General features: G+C 48.1%; 1 protein-coding gene across 5 annotated transcripts in view; it reads left to right on the top strand.

Annotated features, from left to right (window-relative positions):
• The window catches only part of PLB1 (phospholipase B1), a 171,529-nt gene that overhangs the window by 89,023 nt on the left and 56,866 nt on the right, over positions 1 to 25,640 (top strand). For all 5 annotated transcript variants that reach the window (XM_022574167.3, XM_089923307.1, XM_089923306.1 and 2 more), the window contains 8 exons: positions 370 to 426; positions 5,011 to 5,082; positions 5,880 to 5,954; positions 8,013 to 8,076; positions 16,716 to 16,774; positions 18,563 to 18,636; positions 20,163 to 20,206; positions 23,233 to 23,341. In XM_022574167.3, the coding sequence (XP_022429875.2) occupies positions 370 to 426; positions 5,011 to 5,082; positions 5,880 to 5,954; positions 8,013 to 8,076; positions 16,716 to 16,774; positions 18,563 to 18,636; positions 20,163 to 20,206; positions 23,233 to 23,341 (554 nt within the window). The remainder of the gene's footprint in view (positions 1 to 369; positions 427 to 5,010; positions 5,083 to 5,879; positions 5,955 to 8,012; positions 8,077 to 16,715; positions 16,775 to 18,562; positions 18,637 to 20,162; positions 20,207 to 23,232; positions 23,342 to 25,640) is intronic.

The following is a 25,640-nucleotide window of genomic DNA, read 5'->3' as shown; positions in this document are numbered from 1 at the left end:
ATTGGAGTCATTGTGTCCCTCCAGGACATCAGTGATGTTTAAATAGTGGTTTAGTAGGAGGAGGAATATTAGTTCCCGTCCCCCCCTCCTACTCAGACCATACCTGGATCACTTCCCTGTCACCCCCTTCTGCTGTTGAGTTCAGTCTGTACAACCCCACAATGCGGAGGAGCGGCCAGACGTGTGACGCGCCCCTACAGGCCCTCACCTCCGAGCCTATAAGTCCCCGCCATTATTGATGGGGAGGGACTGAGAGATGGAATCTGGGTGCATCAGGACCCCCATCTCTGCCGGGAGAGCTTCAGAGTGCGCGGCAGGGCTGTCCCATCCCCGGGGGCACACGGGACTTCTCATCTGGTTCTCTTTCAGGGGGAGCGACCACTCCAGGATCCCACCGTCCTCGCCTTGACTCTCTGGAACAGCATGGTGAGTGGCTGGGTGTCCCGGGGCACTGCCCTGCCAGCCTGGGGTTTAGTCTATGGAAGGAGAAGCAGGGCCTCTGCCGTCGTGCCCCGTCTGCTCACCGCTCTGATGGAGGGGTTGAGGGACAGGACCCCAAGACGATGATTCTGGGCCATCAGGGGTCCCTCCCACATCCAGTGACAGCCCATCTGGGACCACCTGTGAGTTTCACCTCCTCTTGCTGGAAGCTGGGCTGCAGCCCTGACAGTGAGCACGGCTCCCTGGGCAGCCTCAGTCCTGCTCTTTCCGGATGCGGGAACGTTTCCTTGGCATCTGTCTGGGAGACCTCACTTGGAGTGGGGCACTAGGGAGAAGGCTCGCGTAGCAACCTGGTCCAGCTCTCCCTCATTTTACACTTACGTTTCCAATGCCCAGGGTGGTGCCTGGGGTGAGTGTGGGGTGATGAAGACCTGGGTTCAAAGCTCTCACAAGCTGTGTGAACTTAGGGTCTCAGCTCCCTTTCTGCAAAACCCCTGAGCCAGCACGTGGAGAGTGTATAGCTCCCTCCCGGCCCACAGCGAGTATTCACCCTGGGTGGCCCTTCTTACTCTGACTGTGACGGGCTTCCCCCAGACTCTGAAGGTCCCCCGGGGCTGTCTGGGATTAGTCAGTGGATGGAATGTTCCATCAAAACTTTGAACCTCTCCAGAGCACCAGACAGAGACCTGATTTTGCCATTTATTTTTTTCCCATCCAAACTGTCCTAGAATTCCAGTGACGGCAACTTGGTTTTCTTCTTCCTTGCATTAGAAAAATTTCTCTCCATCTCCTCAGACTGAGGTGCTGTGCTGAGTCCTATGAGCAGCTGTAGTTGGGTGTGCAGTGGCCAGTAAGACAGCAGGGAGGGCAGGGGCCAGCCCAGGCAGCCTGGATTGATGGAGTCACACTAGCCTTCGGAGAAGCCATTTGATTTCTTTGAACGAGGACCCTCGTTGGTGGGCCTGACCCCTGAGCGGTCAGGCCCCAGAAAACCACTTTGCTGTTCATCTCCTTCTACCCTCTCTCTGGCGGAGGAGGGCTGATTCTTCCAGCTCAGCCAAACCTCTCTCCTCCTCTGTTACCTTTCTCCCAAGCAACAAAAGAAAGCCTAGAGGGTGCCTACCCTATGCTGGATCCAAGGAAGATACAGGAGACACACCAAATGGCCTAGCGAATAGCTGGAAGGGCACAGCAGGAACAAGGTCATGCCCTGGACAGAGCACCCAAAAGGGATATGGGCAAGAGGCCAGGACAGCCCCACGAGGGTGGGACTGGAATTGGCTTTGCCGGCATGGGTTGGGGGGAAATATGTCAGAGGAGGTGGGGCTGGCATTCCCAGGCAAGAGGAGCTGTGTGAACAGAATAAAATGCACTAGCAAGGGGTGGTGGGAGAGGAACGGGATAAGGAGGCCCCACGAATGAATGAAGTGCCCTGTGCAATCAGACAGGCGCACGGCACGCACAGCGCCCTGAAACCCACTCGAGGGTGAGGATGGGCAGGTGCCCAGAGGGGAACAGAAGGTCTCACACTCAAGGCCAAAGGTCTGGGACCCAGTAGATGTCCCAGGGGCTTTGGGGAGGAGGCAGCTTTCCTAGGTGGGCAGTTACCTGCCCAACGAACCAGCAGTCGTTTCCCAGGGAGAGGCCTCGAGGTCCCTGTAGCCGAGCCAACAAGGAGGGAAGCGTGTCCCCTGGCTTCCTCTCAGGCAAAATGCCAGACCATCCCACGGCTCCCGAACGCATGGACAGCTCCTGCAGGTTAATTTATGAGAAATTACGAAGGTAACAGGTTAGGGGAAACGGCACTGGGTAAGGAGCCAGAAAACCTGGGTTTTGAGTCCAGCTGTGCATTTGGTTGTTTCTTGAGGTGAGTCACGTGGTCTTTCTGGGCCCCATTTTCTCTATTTGCCAGCCTCAGAGGACCTTGGGAAATATAGGAGCAGTTCACCCTTGGGTTCCCTCCTGCGTCCTCCCAGGGACATGGGGAGTCCAGGAGCCTCCCTGCCTCCACCTCTGTGTGCCTCTGTGGTGTTGGGCTTAACTGCGACTACAGAGGTAAAAGACAGCTATGTCCGTCATGCCCACATTTGCAGACACACAAGAGCCCCGAGTGAGGGCCACCCTCTTACATGGGGAGCAGAGAGGGACCAGCAGAATCGCTGTGACCAGAGGGGCCCAGCTTCTACCGCTTCTCTGCTTGGCCTCGACCTAGGACACAGCAATGGCGGCGACTGTGCAGGGCCACACAGTGTCTGCTCCCCGGGCCAAGTCCCGAGGTGCGCGTAAGCTCTGAGGGCCAGTGAAGGAAAACCCCCCACACACACATGCAGTCATCGTGAGCGGCCCTGCTTCGGAAACACACCTGGCTGCATGAGCCACCCAGACGGAAAGCGGAGCTCCTGGCACGGAGCAGAGGAGGGTTTTGTGTTTGGGATGTAATTCATTCCCTGGGCCCTTCCTGCCTCCTCAATAACTTCTGATGATTCTTATGTAACAGTAGTGTTGATGAGACCCACCTGTGGGGACTCAATTGCCAGGTCCCACAGTCACAGCCCCCCACCTTATTCCCAGCCCTGCGCTAGCGCCAGAGGCGCAGGGCGAGGTGAGAAGGGCTCACAGTCAAGCGGGACTCTTGAGAGCACGTCTAAGGTCATCCCGCCACCCCTGCCACGCTCCAGTTCATCTCGGGGGCAGGGAAGCTGTGCAGAAGAGATGCGAGCAATTAAAGGGCTGAAGGGTGGAGTAAGAGAACAGGACCAGCGTCCCCAGGGTGCGTGCGGGCATGTGCAGTGCAGGGCGGTGGATGGAGGGACACGCAAAGGGTCATTTGATATAGCCGAGTCATTTTCCATCCTGAGGATGGAGGGTCAGAGCGTGTGTAAAGGGGATTAATGGCAGCAGGAAGGACGTAGGTGACTGATAAAGAGACGTTTAGGACAAGGTTCTTAGTGCAAATGGATTTATTGGGAAAACCTATGAATTTTCCTTTGGAGTCCTTAAAAAATTAGGTTCTGTTATATCCATTCAACTAAAATTATCACAACGTGGCTTTCTCAACATTTCTTTCCAGATTCTATTATTGATTAAATTCTTGAAAGATTGGAAAAGAGAAGTCAGGCCACTTCGACATTGGGCCACCGACTCAGGCCCACTGAACACTCCCTTTCAGAGCGGCCCTGAAAGTTCTGGGTTGGAATCCCATACTTAGGAGTGTCCACCATCAGAATAAAACTGAAAGGAGATGGGGAGTGCAGTTCCTCCTCCAGCCCCTGAGCAAAAGGTTGCCACTCATTTTACAGAAGGTTAATTGCACCCTCTTATCTGACCCTGTCCGTTTGGGTGAAGGAAGGTTACCTGAGAAGGTAAAGTTCTTCCCCTGCTTCTTGTTTGCTGGGCACAGATGCCGGGGCAAGGTATTGCTGAGGAATCTAAAGGGCTCGTGGAAGATGGCAGAGCCCGTGACTGAGCCAGATAGGGGGGCTCCATCCTGTAGCCTCCTGCACTTTTGTACCCCGTCAAGGTCTGTGGGAGGGGAGAGGAGGGACCGGGTGACCTAGGAGGCCAGCTCCTCTGGGCAGCAGGGCTGACAGCAAACGCGAGGTCCCCAAACAGTAGAAGACGGTGCGTGCAAGAGAAAATCTGTGATCTCTCAAAGCCACTGTATTTTTCTGTTAAGTGTTTACAAATGTATAATGAACATTTAAAAATAACAGAAGGAACTTAAAATCCTTGCTCCGTTGAATTCTCCAACTGCCTTCATTTTTCTGTCTCCCCTCCGATGTTTTTACCTGAGCCGATCTGCTGCTGCTTTCTCTGGCGGGTACACCATACACTTTTCATCTATGTTGTTAGATAGGCTTCAGTTATCATTCAAGTAGCTGCCTCTGTCAGCCACTGGTACCACTATCGCTGTTCCTGAATGGCTAGACACTCTAGTTGTTAGCGTGGCGCCGTGCTATGTCCCATGTCACTGTACCTCTGTGTCCCAGGTAAAGACATGGGGCTTGCCAGGTGACAGGGTTTCATTCATTCCCTGCTGGTTTACACGAGAGCCATTTATTTGCCCTTCCTTCCCATTCCTACTCTCCTCTCTGAGGGAAATTTAATCAGGGAGCCGGCCAGCAGCAGGGCAGCAAGGAGGGAGACGCGACATCAAGCTGAATAACCGGCTCCTGGGTGATCAGGTAGCCGGTGACCCTACGAGAGCGATTTGGTTGAATCTGGACATCCATGTCCTAGTGTCAGCTCAACCTCCCTGGTGTTCACTTTCCCCTGTAGCAGGAGGGGTGGGCTGGGAATCAGTGGTTCCTCTCCCGCAGTGAGCCCTCAACTTGAGCGTGCATCAGAATCCCTGGAGGGCTTGATAAAGCACAGGGAGCTGGACCCCACCCCAGAGTTGCGGGCTGGGAATTTGCCATTTCTAACGTGTTCCCAGGTGACGCTGATGCTGCCCGCCCAGGGTCACACTCTGAGAAACACTGAGCTAATGAGCCTTTCTCAGTGGTAGTACCCTAGGGTGCTGCCACCCGTGTAAGACTTTTCTGTTCTAAACATCACCTTCTTTTCTAGATGGAGCCAGCAGGACAGAAAGATGAGCCATTCAGTGCAAAAGAGAGAAGGCCAGTGAAATGTCCCTCTCAGGTAGGCGAGGACTGGAGGGGGCGGGGGTCCGGGGGGCGGCACCTCCTGCTGAGTTGGGGAGAAAGGTGGGGTCACAAAGCAGGGGGCTTTGCTGTGAAGTGGGTCTTACCTGGTTGAGACATTAGCCCGTTAGAGTCTCGGGTCTGTTCTTCTGGGCCTGGGCACACCTAAGGTTTATACCTGTGGGCCAGGAGAGCTGTTTTAACAGAACTGAGGCCCCTTCCGTGCTTGTAGAGGGCCCAGGAACAAAGCCACAGCTCACATGGCCCCAAATGCTAAGATGGGTCTTAAATGTGTGCCTAATAAATAGCAGGTATAGAATTAATGTTGCTGAATAAATTAATGAAAAAATAGCTGAATGTAAACGAACAGAATTCTTTTTTATCACTTAATGCTAGTCAAATTTTTGGCTTTATTGATGAATTGGTAAATTTTTGTTACCAGGCTGTAAGAACTGTATAATTCACCCTCTTTTCCTCTTTGCCTTGGCTCTCAGGAAACTTAAGATTAGGTTCTCTTTTCATGGAAATATACCTACTTTGCCTGTTGGCATGGACCTCGGGTAGAGAGCAAAAGATGCTGACTGCTGCAAATGGGAAATTTCAAAATGTTAATGAACTCCTTCAGGGAACTAATGAGCAGTACAGAGAAGAAAAGCCAGAGAATGTTTCTCTCATCCTTTAAAGGATGGTATGAACGTTTCAGATTGGCCAAAGGCACTGCTGGGTGATAAAAGTTGATGATTATAGGATACAGATTTCTGGATCGTGGTTACAACGCATTGCCTTTCTCTGCAGGAGAATCCCTACCTGTTCACCTACAGGAACAGCAACTATTGGCCCAGGTTGCTGGAATCCCGTGCGAAGTTAGAGGTATGGAGACGTTTTTCTTTGATTGACAAACATGCAAATGAACCAGGGGCCGTACCTTGCTGAGTCTTTTGAAGCTTCCAGGGCAGTTCTTTGTGTCCTGGACCCCATGGGTAGGTTGGGGAAGAGTGAAGGAGCACATGTGTGGCTGTCCCCTTGGTGCTTGAAGCAGGGCTGCCCTCCAGTTCCATCTTTAAAACGGCCTCAGCAACCAGCATCCCATGGCTTCAAGGGATGTGTTGGGGGGCTCAGCACTACCTGTCCCCCGTCTATTTTGATGCTAGACAAGAATTTCAGGCCCTCCCCAGATCTCTGACAAGTCCTTTAAAACTCATCTGAGCCCTTAATCTGAAGAGAAAGTCCAGAAAAGGCAGGGAAATGGGGTGAAGTCTGAAAGCTGTCAGCATGGAGACCGGAAGGCCTCAGCTGTCAGCCACACCTTAGGGGCCGCCTCACACATGTCTTGCTTATGACTTATCTCTTGAGTCTCTTTCTGATACTTCTTGTCAAGATTAGATAGGGCACTCCGCACTCCTCTGAGGATGCAAGAAACACTTGAAGGTTGTCTCCTTCTCAGAGGACTGGGGACCAATATGGGTTGAGACCAATTTGGTGGTGGTCCCAGCACCACCCCTGCCTCCCTATTGGATAAAAGAGGGTGCAATTTACTCCCAGGGGTGTAGGCAAAGCTGATGGCCTGGGCCTGCACCACAAAGCCCAAGAGATACGGCGTAAAAGACTTGATTTATCAGCTTGTCCCATGCTTTCTAACTAATAACACAGCAGTAAGGATACATCTGAGAGGCACCGTGGTGCCGCGATTTGAGAGAGCTGGCTCGGGGTTCAAATCCAGACTCTTGCACTTACTGGCTCTGTGTCAGGGGGACTTAACCTCTCTGTGCCTTAGTTTTTCAAATCTGGGAAATGGTGATAGGTCATAGTGCTACCTAACAGAGCTATTAAATTGTAATGTTATTAAGTATAAGGCACATATAACAGTATCTGGCATGCCATGAGTTTTATAGTAGAGGGAGCAATGCATATCTTCAGGATACATTTACTGAATACCAGCTGTGTACCATTAGGATGCAAGCTCCATGGGGGCAGTGGCTCAGAGCAGGTACCTAGTCACTATTAGCCGAAAAACTAAATGGGTGGGCAGGTGGGTGGGTGGACGGGGACCAGGCATAGGAGATAAAAACACAAATACATTGCTTGTCCCAAGGAACTCAGTCTAGTGGAGCCAACCAGCAGTGACAGCACAATGTAAAAAGTGCCGTAAGGTTGCCACGGGGTATTCTGGGAACACAGCGGAAGAACAAATGACAGGCAGGAGAGAGTTGAGAAGGCTTCCCCAAAAGTACCCATGACCTCAGCCTGAGGATGACAAAAGTCAAGCCAGGTGTGTGGGAGTGAGGGAAACAGAGGGAGGGAAAGGGAAAGGGAAAGGGAAAGAAAGAGCAGACGTAGGTGTTCGGACGAAGATGTGGAGGGACAGAGAGTCAGGTGGATGGTCTGGAATGTCGGGGGCTTCCTACCCCGTGCTGAGGAGGGTGGACTTTATGCTGATGTTAGTACAGAGTAGAAATATGCTTATTCAACCAACAAGTATTTATTGAGCATCTACTGTGCAGCCTTCTAGGCTCTGGACATACAAGAAGCAAAATGGATGAAAATTCCTGCTTTCACTGAGAATTTGGGCAAGGGAGTGATTTTTGTACTGAGAGAGAGAGAGTCCTCTGAATGGATTCAGAAGGCTGGGGAGGAAGCCCACAGGCCGGCAGCAGTGATGATGGTGAACAGGGCCATGTTCCAGGAAGAAGGGACAAGGCCTGAACTTAGCCTGAGGCTGAGGGACTAGGGAAGGGGGGCCGGCTTGGGAACATCTGGAAAGGGTGTTGTGGACGCTCAGATGTGAGTGTTGAAGGAGAGGGAGAAATCCTACATGATGCTTAGGTTTCTGTACTAAGTGATATCTTCCAAAATAGAGGCCCACTTCTCACCCAGTTTCTTAGGTTGCAAGATCCATTTCTTCTTATTTCTCCGTGTGTCTCATTTTAGGTGAGAGATGGAATGGAAATCAGGTGTCCTGACAAGGATCCCTCTGACACGATTCCCACATCAGGTACACGGCTTGAGTCAAGTGATTTTTAAAGTCATTTGAGGTCTAAAACCATCCATGTAAGAGCAGCCTTAAGATGACGGGCTTTCTACACAATCTGAGATACACCTGAGAAGTTTTCAAGGCCATACAGCTCTGTATGTATGCTTGTAAGTTCATGCCTGTGTTTGATTATTCTTTAACTAAAATATGATAACATTATCAGAAAGCATTTATTGAGCATTAACTGTGTGCCAGGCCATGCTCTGCAAAGGGCCCGGTGTCAGGTGAGTGAGCTGATGTCATTGTCCCCGCTGGGAAGCCTCGATGAGGTGAACTTATTCTCTGAAAAATAAAACTACCTTTAAGCAGGAAGCAAAAATAACCAGTCCAAGCTCCCGGTCAGAGCCATATGCAGAGTGCACTCAAACACTGTAAAGCATGCCATCTTACAAACGTGCCATTTTCACTGCTTCTCTGTGTTTCCAAGATGACTGGTGCTGGGCCATGAAAATGAGGCTCATGGAACATTCTAGGCAGAGACCTTCCCAAAGAGGGGCTGCCTAAGGGCTGAAACTTTTCCTCCAGGTGAGCCAACCTCTGAGTGATGGCTCTGTGCACATGATCATGGGAGGTCACGGGAGAGCCGTGCGGTGGCCCACGTGACTCACAACCTCAGCCCAGGAGCGTTTCTGCAACAGTGCGATAGGTTCTCATGCTTGGTCCTGGAGGGTGACTCTTCTGTTCATTGATTCGTTCACTTGTTCACTCATCTATTAGATGATTGTTGAATGCCTCTTATGTGCCTGCCAGGATGGAAAGCGAAGTTTGAAGATGTCGCGGTGTGCAAATCTTTGTAGTCACATTGTCTCCTTTCTCTGAGTATTGGTAGAACAAGTTTAACTGTCAGCCCGCCCTTCATGCCTGTCTTAGCTCTGCACGCTCAAATCTAGCCAAATGACGGGCAAGTAAGTTAAAAATCTTCTCACCAAAACTTCGGCGTGTAACTGGTTCTTGACTAAGTTGCAGAATAATGGAATAGGTGATAAAAGTCTTACAGGTCTTCCCTGGTGGCGCAGTGGTTGAGAGTCTGCCTGCCGATGCAGGGGACATGGGTTCGTGCCCCAGTCTGGGAAGATCCCACATGCCGCAGAGCAGCTGGGCCCGTGAGCCGTGGCCGCTGATCCTGCGTGTCTGGAGCCTGCGCTCCGCAACAGGAGAAGCCACAACAATGAGAGGCCCGCGTATCACAAAAAAAAAAAAAAAAGAATCCCCCTGCCAATGCAGGGGACACAGGTTCGAGTCCTGGTCCAGGAAGATCCCACATGCCACAGACCAACTAAGCCTGTGTGCCACAACTACTGAGCCTGCGCTCTAGAGCCCGTGAGCCACAGCTACTGAGCCTGTGTGCCACAGCTACTGAAGCCCGCGTGCCTAGAGCCTGTGCTTCAAAACAAGAGAAGCCACCACAGTGAGAAGCCCACACACCTCAACTAGAGAAGGCCCGCACGTAGCAACAAAGACCCAATGCAGCCAAAAAATAAATAAATAAGGTAAAAGTCTTTTAAAAAAAAGTCTTACACACACACACTTAGTCTTTAGACTTTTTCCCCCATACTTAGTGACAGCCCCTTCGTATTGGTTAGTTTACTAGCAGAACTTCAGTAGCAGAAACAAATTGTTAGCTTCATATGTAGGCCCTCCAACAGCAAAACCTCAAAGATGTATGTATGTATAGAGAGAGGAAGGGGGGAATTTGAATGTTTTAATAGCCATACTCTTTACAGTGAAATGATATCCATCCTCTTTTAATCTTATCATTCTGAAAGGATGATGTGTAAAGATTTTGCAATCTGTCTAGATTATGTTCCCATCATGACAGTGATAACCAACCAATCCATTAGAGCATATCTGAACATCTGAAAGCCAAATAAAATGTGAATCTCTTCTTTATTCCTTGACCCTGAAGATTATCTTGTTTTTTGGCACTTGAAGATGTAAGCACAAGAAATCTCGAGACCTTGAGATCTCAGATACTCTGGTGACAGAAGCTGTTTGGATAAGCAGATGGATAGATTTACGCCTCCTTGATCTAACCAAGTGGGCCTGGGACCAAAACATTAGCATTGGCCAACTGGGTGGCAGCACTCATGGGCTAACGTTGGGCCTGTGCCTCTGATCCCCCTGAAAAGTGTCTTTAGAAAAATGGCAACAACTAACTGGACAAAAACAAAAAACACATTTCATTACTGCGCTCGATCTATGATTGGACATTTTAATCATACTTGTGGCTGTCAGGGTGGGAAAAAGACTTAGCACAGGGTCACGTTATTATTACCCTTGATAATCGTCGTACTGGCGAGGTCATTCACTCTTCTGGAGATCATGTTGGCAATTTCTAATTGAGATGAAGGCCTCTGATACATACTTGTAAGAGCAGATCATCTTATCTTTACAACCGCAGTGACTCAGCACATGGTAGGAGCCTGATGAATGATTGTTGAACTCATCTTAATTATGGAGTATTCCTACTTCCGCAAATCAAAAATTCCCAGAGTTGAAAACGATCTTAAAAACCAAGTGGACCAAAATGCCTTCCGTTAAGACAACTTTTCACTAAGACTCTCTTATAAAATAACTGTTTTATCTTCAGAGTTGTTTTCAAAAATCTTCTTTGTAGTCCCCTTTTCTAGTGTCTCTCTCAAACCAACCCACAGATACACCTAGCTAATGAAAAGTGATAATTTCAAAATAAGATACTGCCTCCATCAACAGGTCACGGCCCCTGGCAGCCCGGGTGCCTCACCCTCACGCCATTCAGAGCCCACAGGTGATGAACCTCTTCTACTGATCCATGGGGCTTGGGATGAGATATATAGAGCTGATGTAAGTAATTTTTATTACCAATCGCTATTTGGTAGCATGAATAAATGAATGCACACATGCGTGCTTCCAATTTTTCCCTTCTGGTCAGTGCATACATGCAATTTACTGAGTGCTACCTCCTGTGAACTTTATAACTTCATAAGTACTTACATCATTTTATATTACTTCATGGCCCTGTCCCTAATATAGTTGGGATAACTAAGAATAATATGCTGGGCCTGGTAGATGACTTAAGGTTCTCCCAGTGAGAAAAGGAGTAGCATTTTGTAAACAGAAGAGTGGCAATAAAGAGCCAGAGGGCACATGGCTCATTGCCTGTCCATTGAAGCTGGCTATCTTGAAGTCAAGCTGCTCATTCCTTGCAGAGGGGAAAACTCATAGTATTTGAAAATAGGAGTCCACCAAGCTAATTCTATGCCACTGTCACCAGTAGTATCAATTGGAACAGTTCATTTATTTTAAGCTATTGATTCCTTTCTAAGTCCCTGATGTCATTTATTTTACCCATTTGGCTAAAATGAGCTATTCAAGCGCTGATATGAAGAATGCCCAGGTTGCAGGCACTGGGTGACCGCTAGGGGTGTCACTTCATTGTGAATCAGCTGTGTACGGTCCAGTGTACGTCCTGAAACCGCCTCTATAGTCACCACCTGCTCATGAGTCTTGTGGCCTAACCTAGCCTGTGACTAGGAAGTAGTGACGCCCCACAGGGAATATAACAGCCTGCCTGTCCCCTCGGCGTGACCAGCCTACTGGACAAGTTCAAACTCACCCTCAAGACACTCAGATGAATGTATCTCCCTTCCCTGCAGTTTCCACCGTTTAAAGCTTTGAGAGCTGTAGTCTCTGACACAGAGCCTCTTCCTTAGCCTTTAATTCAACTGAACACATTTCTTGAGCTCCTACTGTGTGCGGGGCACGTATTTCTTCATGTAAACTTAAGCCAACGCACTTCAAAGACAGAAACAAGGCCCAGCCTGTGCCAGCAGTTTACCACCATTGCAGAAGTCCTTACATAAGTCCCTAAAATCTGAGAGCAAAAGGGTTGGGCAGCCCTAGCCGACAGTCGAGAGAAAGTTGGATTTTCAGGTTATGGCCCCAGGTTTAAGTCGTTGGGTTACACAAGACAAAACTCCCAAGCGTCAAGTCTTTTTCCTGCTGTTCCTTTTCGTGTCCAAAGGGCAATTTCCCCTTTCTCTACTCTAGTCAACGATTTTCTGTCTATTCATGATCTTTTATCATAGTTTGGATGGCCTTCTGATAAGAGGCCCCTTCTGTAAAAATCTTGATGAGTGAATGATGTGTTTATCAACTGCTTTCAAGGTGGTGGACAGTTTGTACCAGAAAATGTTTAGCTAATCAGCCACACAAATTTAATCTTATCTCTAAAGAGTTCTTTCCCCAAGGAGAGCAATTGCTAAAGTGCTTTGCTGTGGTTCCAGGCTGTGTCTTTATCATATACGATAATATTAACAAAGCTCAAATCAAGGTCTCCAGAATGTCAAACCAATGAAATGTGTGTTGGGTTCTATTTGAATAAGATCCCAGATGAGTCAAACTCCTCCCATCTAGACTTGGTTCATTTGGTTTATTATCTCTTACAGGTCATTCCTTACAGAATGACCAACAGAAAACCACCCCTCCCAACATACCCACCAATCTACACGTATACACACACGCGTAGATGTGGACATACACGAGTGCACGCATATATGTGGGTTTCCTTTCTGCCTGCTACAAATTTAGGAGACAGGAACGGCCAGTTTCAGCTGCCCCTTTAGCAAACTGCAATGTGCTTTCAAAGCAAATCTATCCATCTCTTCCACATTTTACCAGCCCCAAAGATTTCCCCTAGCCTTGACACGCCAGTTAGTGTTCACAGAATTCACTGTATTACACATCATGGCAACAAGAATACGGTGATTGACTGTCGCCATCAGGAGCTAAAATAAACCGTCTAGAGTTGAAGGGAGGAGGTCTTATTTTCCATTTTGTTGCCTTTTTTACCCAGAGCCTCATTTCTTTGAGAAGAGGTCATTTGAAAGTTCTCAGGCTTGGCCCATGGATGTGTGCTAATGTGTGCAGCTGGCTTTGTGATTTGATAATGTTCTTCTAACCACATAGGATTGGGCCCACCCCAGACCTACTAAATCAGAAACTCTGAGGGTGGCAACCAACCATCTGTGTTTTAACAAGCTCTCCAGATGATTCTGATGCATGCTCGAATTTGAAGACCACTAATCTCTATATTTTGCATACACACATTCACAGCTATGCATGTGTTACTTTGCATGCTGTCATAGGGAAGAGGCAGGGACTTTTCCTTTTCCAATGAGAGGATATCCTCAGTGGGAGCAGCACTTCCACATCTGCAGACGGCATGGAAGTCAGGTAGACAAGATGTCTCCATGGAAGGAGGCAAGACCTAGGGATCTCTCTGAACATTGATCCCACTGACTGTTAACACAGCTTCCCATGCCGGTGTGATTATACACCATGATTTGGATGTTGGTGAGTGAAGCAGGCTCTATGTAGCCTGCTGCTGTTGAAAGCATCTTGCTCTCTGTGTTTTACTGCCCTCGTTATAGAGTTACTTGGTAGAGAAGGGCTGTCGAGAGAGCCTCCTGGCAGACAGATTTCAGTTTATCCATCTTACGCAGTGGTCCACTGAAATGATGGGTTTCTTTCCCCACTGAAGTAGTGGGTCACCCCGTGGTACAAATGCTCTATTAGGCTTCTTCCAAGGCTGAAAGCTAATTGACAAGTTACTGCCGCATCGCGCCGCTAGAGACCATGAAAGGCACATCTGAGGAAAGATGGAGCTGTGTCAAAGTTGGAGTGACTATGGGAGGAGGTGCCCCGGGGGAGTGGGAGGTGAACTTGTGATTTGAGGGGACAGAGCCACATATGGCAGAAGGAATTTAAGTGTGATTCCCAAAATGCACTTGGATTCATGTTCGTATGTATATAAGGTAAAGGGGTAGATAGATATAGGACAGGCGTATATATGCAAGTGAATATATATATGTATATGTATGTGTGTATGTGTGTGTATATATGTGTAATATTCATGTTAAGCTCCTAACTTGTTAGCCAGGCATAAAAGGCCTTTGGCTCTAACATACATTTCCAATGTTATTTTTTTTTTAATTGAAGTATAGTTGATTTACAGTGTTGTGTTAATTTCTGCTATACAGCAAAGTGATTCAGTTATACATATATATATATATATATCGATACATTCTTTTTTTAATATTCTTTTCCATTATGGTTTATCATAAGTTATTGAATGGTCCTCTGTGCTATACAGTAGGACATTTTTGTTTATCCATTCCGTATATTGTATAATAGCTTACATCTGCTAACCCCCAACCTCCCACTCCATCCCTCCACCAACGCCTGCCCTCTACGCAACCACAAGTCTGTTCTCTATGTCCACGAGGCTGTTTCTGTTTCGTAGATAGGTTCATTTGTGTCATATTCTAGATTCCACATATAAGTGATATCATGTGGTATTTGTCTTTCTCTTTCTGACTTACTTCACTTAGTATGATAATCTCTGGTTGCATCCATGTTGCTGCAAATGGCATTATTTCATTCTTTTTTATGGCTGAGTAGTATTCCATTGTATATATGTACCTCATCTTCTTTATCCGTTCATCTATTGAAGGACATTTAGTTTGTTTCCATGTCTTGGCTATTGTGAATAGCGCTGCTATGAACATGGGGGTGCATGTATCTTTTCAAATTAGAGTTTTGTCTGGATATATGCCCAGGAGTGGGATTGCTGGATCATATGGTAATTGTATTTTTTGTTTTCTGAGGAACCTCCATACTGTTTTCCATAGTGGCTACACCAACTTACATTCCCACCATATGTATGGGAGGATTCCCTTTTCTCCACATCCTCTCCAGCATTTGTTATTTGTAGACTTTTTAATGGTGGCCGTTCTGACTGGTGTGAGTTGGTACCTCATTGTACCATTTGATTTTGCATTTCTCTAATAATTAGCGATATTGAGCATCTTTTCATGTGCCTATTGGCCATTTGCATTTCTTCTTTGGAGAAATGTCTATTTAGGTCTTATGCCCATTTTTTCGACTGGGTTGTTTGTTTTGTTGTTGTTGAGTTGTATGAACTGTTTGTATATTTTGGAAATTAAGTCCTTGTCAGATGCGTCGTTTGCAAATATTTTCTCCCATTCTGTAGGTTGTTTTTTCATTTTGTTTATGGTTCCAGTGTTATTTCTTGTTAGTCTCCTTCCCATGCCCTTCACTTAAGTCAAACTGTACAACTATCCATTCTTTATGGACGTCACACGATTCACCACACCGCATCCTTATCTCATCATATCCTGAGTTCAAAAATGACCTTCTCCATGTAGCCTGCTCTAAACTCTCCTCCCCCACCACACACACACCTCTGAGCGTAAATCATCCCTCCAGCTCCTGAACCTCTTATCACTTTATTACCTCCCATGGTATTCATCAGCCTATAAGTTATTATAACTATGGATGTTTCTCATTCCCTGCTTATCCTGCGAGCTTCCTGAGCACATTCTCCACTTCTGACCACGGTTTTGTCCCCAGGGTCCCCAGCCACTGCTCGGTGGCCAATATGTTTGTCATACAAGTAGGTAGCTGCTTAGCCACATCATAGCACGTGCCTAAACTCAAGAGAGAAAATAGTAGCAGGCTATGGAAAACAGTTTGGGGTTTCCTCAGAAAGCTAAACATAGGATTATCCTATGGCCCACCAAGTTCCACTCCTTGGTATATACCCAAAATAATTCGAAACAGGCATTCAAATAAAGACTTGTATATGAATGTTCATAGCAGCACTATATACAATACCCAAAAGATGGGACCAACCCAAATGTCCATCAACAGATGAAGGAATAGAAAAATGTGGTGTATCCACACAATGGAATATTAGTCAGCCATAAGAAAGAATGAAGTACTGGCACCTGCTACAACATGGGTGAACCTTGAAGATATTAGGCAAAGTGGAGGAAGCCAGACACACAGCTCACATTTTATGATTCCGTTTACATGAAATATCCAGTATAGGTAAATCCATAGAGAGAAAGCAGACAGTGGTTGCCATGGGCTGGCAGGAGTGAGGAATGACCGCTAAGTGGGTACAGGTCTCTTCTGGGGGTGATGAAAACGTTTTGGAACTAGATAGAGGTCATGGTTGGGCAACATTGAGAATGTACGAAGTGCCACTGAAGTGTTGACTTTAAAATGGTTCATTTTATGTTATGTGAACGTCACCTTGATAGTGGTTGTCATAGTGTTTTTAAGAAACAGTAGTATAAAGGCATTTCCCTTTTCCCTTGATAAAAACCGAGCTGATTTTTTTCTAATAAGATGGTATAATATTTTATCCCAACCATCAACAGATCCTAGAATGGATGAAGTATGGGTTTCACCTCCACCACAATCCCCTCCTTACTCCCAGATCATGTCGCCAGGGGCTGATTCACGCTCTGAGAGTAACTGCCCACCTGTGGCATCAGGTTCACCTAACACCAGCAGACACCTCTCCGAAAGTGGGGCCACCTTCCAGCTCCCGAGCCCTGTGTCCAGGCGCCCCACGGAGGAGACTGGCAGTCAGGCTCCACGGCTGCTACTGCTGAGGTTTAGGACAAGGATGGCCTTTTAATATCTTTGCCCAAGCTGAATTGTTCTACTTTGTCTCAGTTTTCCTGGAAGATGCTCCTTTGTTTTCAGAGGAGACAAGAAGCCCACCTTCTGTTCATCTTTGTTTTCAGTTCACAGGCTGAAGCTGGCTGACATCAAGGTCATCGGAGCCCTGGGTGATTCGCTCACAGTGAGTTACTGACGGTGGAAGGAAAGGGCAGGAGAGGAGACGATCTTGGTTAATAGGAGAATCTCACTCCTGGACCTTAAGCGTTGCCGTCTCTGGTCCCAACCTCAGTCCCTCCCCACCTCCATGCCCACCCTGGAATCCAGCATTCCCTGGCCCATCGTGTTTTCCCACCTCCATTCTAACCTCATCCTTCCTCTCCTAACATGGGAATGAAGGAGAGAGCAGGAAGTGGGGGGACCCCAGAAGGAGCCCCTGAAATGAAAGTAACCCAGCCCAAACCGCACAGCCTGTCGGTGGTGGGGTGTAGGGCCCCTTCAAAGACCCGGTGCTTTGTTCTGTCCATGTAGGAAGGCGAAGGGAAGGTCCCAAGGGCAATGGGATGATGGGACAGGAACGAGTACTAATGGGGGAGGGGTGAGAAAACCGGGGTCAGTGGAAAAGACAGAGGTACTAACGATGACCCAGCCTATGTCTGCAGGTGGCTGTGGTGACCTCCCAGGCCCAGCAAAAAGCTATCCAGAAAAAGCAGAATCAGGTCCTTAGAGAGCCAGGGTAGGGGGGCTCTGAAGCTCTCGAACTTCAGGTCCACAGTGACTCATTACAGAGGAGCCCAGCCGCTGTTCTCTGGATCAGTAGAATCGAGGGCCAACAGCTGAATTTCCCCCCAAATACCAGCTGACACCTTTCATGTCTGTGGCCTCTTCACATTGATATGATCTCACTCAATATCCTCAACAAAATCCTGGGCCATATGACTCTCCTCAAACTGAAACGACAAAGGAGGTGAAGCCGGTTGAAGCGAAGTGAGTACCGCAGCCAATAGCTTGTAACTGCTGGGTGAGGACAGGACTCCCAGGTCCTGACTCTGAGGCCAGAATTCTTTCCCTGCCCTGTAGCCGTCTCCTCCATGACCCCTCAGGTACTCTTCACCCCGAAGGCCCTATGGCTCCTAACCTTCTGGGAAGGACGGGCAGCACGGCTCATCCCAGCCACTTCCTGCTGGGTGTGGCCTGACGCAGCTGGAAATGCCCTGGCCATCCAGTGGTTAGGACTCAGCGCTTTCACCACTGTGGCCCAGGTTCTATCCCTGGTCGGGGAACTAAGATCCCAGGAGCCGCGGCGTGGCCAAATAAACAAACAAACAAAAAAAAAACAAACAGAATCAGCCCAGCTGTTCAGGACTACCTGGGGAGGCAGCAAGGCTCCTCTCCCGGAGGCCAGCCTTCCCCACAGGCTGCCTGGGAGGCTAGCCCTTGGCATGACCTTTGGAATGGCTCTGCTGGGAAATAACGTGCTTTAGGCAAGGGACGTGCACCTGCAGAGTGTGTCAGGGTGTGGTTTTAAAAGACCCCGCTCTTTCTTTAGCTGAGGAGTAGGTACGTGGCGTTTCATTTTAATTTTTCCAATTGTACATATGTGAGACCTATTCACATCAAAGGATTACAGGATACTTCCCTTTCTGATACAGTTCACGACTTTTAAAAAATGAGGAAAATGAGGCCCTGAAATGTGTCCTCTGGGAAACTGTACACTGCAGTATAATTTTCAGAGCGCTTCTGCCAGCCTAGGGTCCGGGCAGGGTTTCTTAGAGTGAGGCTGCCCTTGGAGGGCCCCAGAATTCCCAGCGGGAAGTAGCACTCGTTTCTGATGAGGCAGAATGCAGGTCAAGACGTGGTGCTCTCAAGACGCTAGATTCTAAAGTGCCGGACGTTCCGGCCCGGCCAGGACGAGAACACAGACCCTCTGGTGAGCAGGCAAGGAAATCACCCCCTTGTGGTTCCCTTTCAGGCAGGTAATGGGGCCGGATCCAAGCCTGGGAACGTCCTGGACGTCTTAACTCAGTATCGAGGTCTGTCCTGGAGGTAAGTGCAGGCGTGGCAAGGCCCAGAGACGCCCCGTCGCAGGGCAGGGGAGGACCCCTGAGCATGTAGAAAACAAGTTCTCTAGCAGAAGGATGAGTCAACCTAGTGCTTTTCCATGAGAAATTTCTAGGTTTAATTTAAGGAAGGTATTTATCAGCTTCCCCAAACCAGATATTCCCCCAAAACAAGCCAGGACCTGAGCAGGAGTTTAGGGGAAAAACTACTCAGACGTTTGCGTTGGAAAAGTTTGGGCTTGCCTTTCTCCCTCTGGGCAGTCACCTCAGCAGGAGGCAGCAGCCTTCAGAACCCGGGTTGTGTAGGAGCCCCAGCTGCCCGCTCTGTGTGACCTTGGGTAAGTTATTCAACCTCTCTGAGCTGGTCTCATCTTTGACGCAGAGACAATAATACTGCCTTAGCATTGTCGCGAGGCTTACAGAGAATTTAAATGCCCAGCACAGTGCCTGACACAAAAGTAGGTATAAATGGTAGCTGGGATCATTATTAAAGGGCCTTCATTTTACAGATGATGAAGCACGGCTCAGAGAGGGCAAGTAACCTGTCCAAGATCACACAGTCAGATGGTAAGAGAGCAAAAAGTAGAGTGGATGACTCCTGACCCCTAATGCAGCACATCCCCCATCATGTATATTTTGTGCAGGCTTGTTCCTGCTCTGCCTGTAATCAAACCCAGGCGGCCACAGGCTGCGGTGAGCAGCGCTCCTGCTTCACCTCCGCTATGAAAGCCCAGCTCATGCCAAGCGGGAGAGGGCAGGTTCGGTGTTCCCTCAACCTGGAATCCAGCATCTCTGGCACCAGCTTGAACCTGAGCGTTGAATCCCTGGCATCCTCCCTGGCGATGCTACACAGAGTTAAACCCCAGACGTTTTGAGAACCTTTGAAACGTTCCCAGACGTACTTGGCAGAGAATGAGGGGATATGGAAAAGTAGGGAATCCAATCAACTCTGGAATGCTGCTTATTTTCATGCCTAGAAACCCATCCAACTTTGATTTCCCTGGAATTTTAGAAGCGGCTCAGAAGATGGGTTGCTCTCTAGAAGATACCCTTTAAAAACCGGGTTTTCCCCAAGCCAAACAGGACGAGAAACATGAAGGCAAACTTTTTTTTTTTTTTTTTAATAATAATGCACAGCTGCAGTGTCTAGTCGGCGCTGGGCTGGGCTCTGCATCCAAGGAAGGGCCATTTCCCCTTTGGAAGATGGGGCTGAAGAGGCCCACTTAATTCCCCTGCCTCAAGGTCAAAGCTCAAAGTTAAAAAACAAAAGTCAGCCATGACGGTTTAAGCCAGTTTTTTGTTTGGACGTTCTGGTTTGTGGGGCAAAGGAGAGAGAAGTTGCTGTATTCTGGTTTTTCAGTTTTTATACAAAAATAATGAGGAAAGGGCAAGCCCCAAGCCCCCAGGGTGTTTCTCGGAAGGAGCAAGGTCTGTCTTGGTGGTGTCTGAGGTGTTTCAGCGTCGCTGGCCGTTTTAACCTTCATTTTCTTTTTTGTCCCCACGACGACGCAGCGCGGGCGGCGATCAGAACCTCAGCAGCGTCACCACCTTGCCCAGTAAGTACGCGCTCCCGGGGGTCCGGGGCGGGCTCGCCGCCGCCCTGCGCGTTTCTGCAGCTCCCCCTGGCGGCGGCCGCGGGCTTGGCAGGGAAGGATGGCAGGAGACAGCAGCGTTCGGCAGGGGGCGCTGCCTCCCCGAGGCGGTCGCCCTGCTCTGTTGCTTGAGAGCGATTAAAGCCTTTTTTTTTTTTTTTTTTTTTTTAAGAGAAATTGTATTTGTCCGAGGAAGGAAGAGAGTAAGAGGGAAAGAATGCTCAGGCCAACCCTTAGTGCAAGTTATTATTAAGAAATGATTGAAGAAGGAAATAAAGGAAACCCGTGTTTGCTTTGCCTGTCATTCAGAGCAGAGCACCTTTCGGGGAGGCGTTGATCTAGGCTTGGGCTGTATTAGGCACCACTGCATACAAAGACGTTGAATTCCTGGTGTTGGTTTAGGAAACGCTGTTATTGCAGCAGTGATGATGAAATTACCTTGTTCAGGCTTTGCAAACACAGCCATATTTGGGGTGCAACCTTTTCTTTAAATTACTTCATCAGCAACCAGTTCGGAATGATTTTTTTTAAGCCTGACTACATGCTTTGAATGGTCTTATTCATCTTTTTATTCTCCTTAGTGCATGCACAGTGCTTGTTCTTAAAGTACGCGTACAAAAAAATGTTACAATTGAATTATTTTCCCTTAAAATCTTCTGGCTAACGATTTTGCCTGAGAGGAATTTAATCGGTCCCATTCTCATTTACTTTCTCGTAATTATCCCTCTGTAATATATCTTTAGCAGCTAAGAAATTATTTGAGCTTTAAGTCACCAAGACTTTGATGATAAAGGTGGTTTGATCGCCACATGGGCAGAACTGGTTGGACTTCATGCGTGTTATCTGTTCTTGCTATTTGCAAATCCTGTTGATTTTAAGTAGATACAGTTCTGTGACACGAGTACTTCCCATCTTCCTTATTTCTAGGTCCACACACAAGAGCTATGAATAAGCTCTGCCATCTCTAGGAGATGATTTGGGTTGCTTTTGTGAATGTAATTGGGCTATGAGCTGGGCCAGCATACACAACAATTTGCTGGGCTCTCTGATTCCCACGCTATTGTGGTTGATAACATGATTGGAAATCATCTGACTCAAGATCTTTCACTAAAGTGATTTATAAAATATTAAGACGCCCCGACACGCTTAGCCCAGCAGTGGAACATTGCCTGTTCAGACTTCCTTACTAGTGTTGTGAAGACAGATTGGCTGTAGGGACTGGATAATCCATGGAGAAATAATCACGTGGCAATGTGTCGGAAAACTTATGAGAACATGGGGTCAGAACAGAACCTCAGTTCAACTCCCTATTCAATGTAATCCAGCAAATACACCCGTGCTGGGTGCTTGGGAAACAGGAGAATGAGGTGAGGTCCCTGCCCTGATGACATCACTGAAGTCTCTTTAGGGACACGTCTCCCTAAAGACAGACATGTGTACCAATAATTATAGCCATGTACAAAGTTTAGGGGAAAATAAATAAGAAGGCTGTTACCCTGCCTTTTGAAAGAGGGCTTTAAGAACTGGAATTCATCAGATAAGAAAAGGGGATTGAATGTTCCTGGCAGAGGTAACTGTGTGCACCAGCAAGTTCTTGTCCTGTCCAATGAGTAGTGCCTTCTGTGACATTCCTGATAGGTACCTAGCTAGCCGGTGCTGGATGCTTCCAGTAATGGGGAGTCTGGGACAATCCCTTCCGTCTTCAGATAGCTCGAGTGATCTCGCAGCTCTTCCTTCTGTTGAGTAGATCAGAGTGATTGCCATCCATTGGTACAGTGTCCCCAGAGCCACAAGGAATGAGTTCAATCCATCTGTGTTGTGTAGGCCCTGTAGCAGTGCTTGGTTGGAGAGAGTGCTCTGCTGGATGGCGTGATGCCTGAAAGTCCTGACCGATACCTAGCCAGTTCCTTTCCCACATCCTAGTAGATTGTAGGTCTGGGGAAGGTACCCTCTAACATGAGCTGAGAGATCAGGTTCTGGCCTAGGATTCTATTCTTAATAATGTATGACTTTTAACAGTTCTCCTAACCTTTCTGAACTTTCAGTTATTCTTAATTCAGTCCATAAACATTTATTGAGCCCATGCGAGGCTCAGGGGTGTATACAGACCCTGCTCTCAGGAGTTTTCAGCCAAGCTGGGGGGGGATTGCAGAGTGACAAGTGTAGATCCAGCATGGTAAGGGCATTAGAATGTATGAGATTGAGAAGATGAGCCAAATCAGCGAGCAATTAGACTGACCAAGGTGGATGGTGGGAAGAGAGCCTAAAACTCAGAAATGAAAGAGGAGACATAAGTATAGAAATAAAAAGGATTATGAGAGGGTAGTTTGAACGGTTGTATCCGTACGATGGAATATTATTTGCCAGTAAAAAAGAATGAAGCACTGACCCATGCTAAACATGGATGAACATTGATAACTTGCTAAGTGAAGGAAGCCAGTCACAAAGGACGTGTGTACTGTATGGTTCCATTTATATGAATGTCCAGAATAAGCTAACCCATAGAGATAGAAGGTTGATTAGTGGTTGCCATGGGGCCGGAAGAAATGGGGAGGGACCGCTAGTGGCTATGGAGTTCCTTCTGGGGCTGATGAAAATGTTCTAAAGTTTATAGGGGTGACGGTGGCACAACTATATGAATGTACTAAAAGCTATTGAATTGTACTTTAAATTGGTGAAGTCTATGTTATGTGAATTACATCTCAATAAAGCGATTACATATTTAGAGAAAAAAGCAAAGCGCCTGAGAGCAGCACCTTAACCAGATTGGCATTTATTCAGCACTAATTCATTGAGCGCCCTTGGGTGCCGCACACGTGGTTCGGCATCAGCCTGCTGGACGTTTTATTTTGGGGGCCAAGCGAACAGTAAGGGTGAGGGCTGTGGGGCGGGCGCTCCGCTTTGTCGCCAGCACCCCCTGGCACTTACCAAAGGAATCTGAAGATTGCCTTGGGGCAGTGATGACGAACATCTTTTCCTTATATTTCCAGACATCCTCCGGGAATTCAACCCTTCCCTGAAGGGTTTCTCTGTTGGCACTGGAAAAGAAAACAGTCCTGGGGCCTTCCTAAACCAGGCCGTGGCAGGAGCCCGAGCTGAGTGAGCAGTGGAGCCTTGCGGGTGAACCACACGGGTCTCCGGGAACCTGGTCGGGGGCTTAGCCTAGACCAGGGTGTATGGCTAAAGGCTCCGGATTTGGTCCAGGGGGAGGACCTGAGGGTCAAAGGCTGGACTGGGCGGGCTCTCTTGGGAGTGTTCTCTACCGTGGGACGCGGAAGCCTGCTGGCTCACCCACCGACCGCGCCCCCGGGAGCTGGTCACAGTTGATTCTGATGCCAGGTACATGCTTTGCGCAAATTACTTTGCCTCGTCTATAAACCTCATGTGCACATAAGACAGCAGCTATAGGAGGACTCACTGAGCCCCAAGTCTCACCACTCTGTTAATGCTCCGTCTTTCGTGTCACCTTCTCCCTCTCCTCCTCAGACTTGCTCTTCAGGAGGCTTTTTCAGGCTCCATGCTTTGCATCCCTCCTGGTTCATGGGAAGAGCACCAGTCCTGGGGCCAGCGGGAGTGGGGGAGTGTCTGAGTCTGAGCCCTGGTTTCTCCCCTGGCCTCTCTAAGCCTTAGCCTCTAAGAGATGGGGCTGAACCTCTCCCATGGGCCGGCGGGGAGGCTCAATGCCGTGTTTCTCGGTGTGTTTTTTTAAACATCTTTTATTTCTTTAATGTTGTATCTATCTATTTATTTATTGGCTGCGTTGGGTCTTCGTTGCTGTGCACGGGCTTTCTCTAGTTGAGGCGAGCGGGAGCTACTCTTGGTTGCAGTGTGCGGGCTTCTCGTTGCGGTGGCTTCTCTTGTCGTGGAGCATGGGCTCTAGGCCCGCAGGCTTCAGTAGTTGTGGCACAAGGGCTCAGTAGTTGTGGCTCACGGGCTCTAGAGCGCAGGCTCCGTAGTGGTGGCGCATGGGCTTAGTTGCTCCGCGGCATGTGGGATCCTCCCGGACCAGGGCTCGAACCCGTGTCCCCTGCATTGGCAGGCAGATTCTTAACCACTGCGCCACCAGGGAAGCCCTCAGTGCCATGTTGAAAGTGAAAGTTCTGGTGAGCTGTAAATAGCACAGACAGGGTGGTGGTCCCAGCAACAGTGCAGCAGGGCTGCAGGACCCACCTGGGGTAAACTGTTAGCGAGCAACAGGACCACTGAGTCGTGGTCCAGGGGCACTGGATGGAGGGTTCCAGAGAGCGGGGTCAGCTTTCCTGGGTCCTACAGCTCCATTTCTCCCCACCATCCCAGAACCCTGAGTACTTCTTTGGGTTTGCTGCCAGTCAGAGAACCAGTGAGAGCCACATCCAATGTAGGAAAAATAAATGGAAAGATCCTTTTTGTTTCTTAGTCCTCTATTTCTTCCAGAATAATCACGAACTTTACTATGTATTTCCTAGGGATTCCTATGTTTAGGTTCCTAGATCCCCGACATCATTCTCCCAGCTCTCAACACCATCCTGAATCTACGAGTCCCCGACTAGAGTAACTCTTATTTATTCAGGACAGGAAAGGTGACAGATTATCTGAAGCAGAGATCATACAAAACCTAATAGGTTTTATAATGAATTCGGTGGCTTCATTTTCCTTGTGGGGTGGGGGTGAAAGGCTACAGATTTACTGCTTAAAATTTTAGGCTTACATTAATATTACCTTAATCTTGCTTTTTTCCAAGCATATTTCAGCTGATGGTGTAAGAGGAGAGGCAGTTCTAAGCATGATTAGGTCAGGAAGGCATCCAAGAATGAAAGCTTAGCTGAAAGCGTAAATGTAATGAAAAATGGAGTGTGATTCATATGGCCCCGGATTTCTTCCCTGATTTCCCCAAGGCCTTGGGGCTCGTTCGTGTGAGTCATTTATTTGTCCAAGCATGTCCTGTGTTGTAGGGAAGAGTTGGGGATGATTATTCCAGATTATTATTACTATTCCCATTACAGATGAAGAAACTGTAGCCCAGAGAGATGAAGTGGCCTGAACAAATGCCTTATCTCGACCACATGGTCTGTCATCTTTGTGCCCCCAGGCTTTACCACAGGTCCACTAATGACCCTTTATGTGTATATAGCAGTGTGCAATTACATAGTACCCTCACGTTTGTTATCTCTTGTGTTCTGAACAGTAACTGTGAGATGCACAGAGCAGAGGCTCAGATGCCCATGTTTTCTTAATGATGATCTTGAGGCTCAGAGTGGCCAAGTAATCATCCAAAACTCTGGTCCATAGAAAGAACAGCAGCCCTGCTAACTTCAGAGCAATAGATGAGGAAACTGAGGCTCAAAGAGGTGAAGTGGTTTACCCAAAGTCTCCACCCAGGTGATCTGATACCTAGCCTATTATGACTAAGAGCAGGCCA

The sequence above is a fragment of the Delphinapterus leucas genome, chromosome 13 (assembly GCF_059928025.1).
Source record: "Delphinapterus leucas isolate spDelLeu-1000000601 "Yukka" chromosome 13, BTC_Dleu_Yukka2, whole genome shotgun sequence".
Classification (NCBI taxonomy): Eukaryota; Metazoa; Chordata; class Mammalia; order Artiodactyla; family Monodontidae; genus Delphinapterus; species Delphinapterus leucas.
The sequence above is the reverse complement of the archived record's forward strand: the minus strand, read 5'-3'. Positions and strand labels throughout refer to the sequence as shown.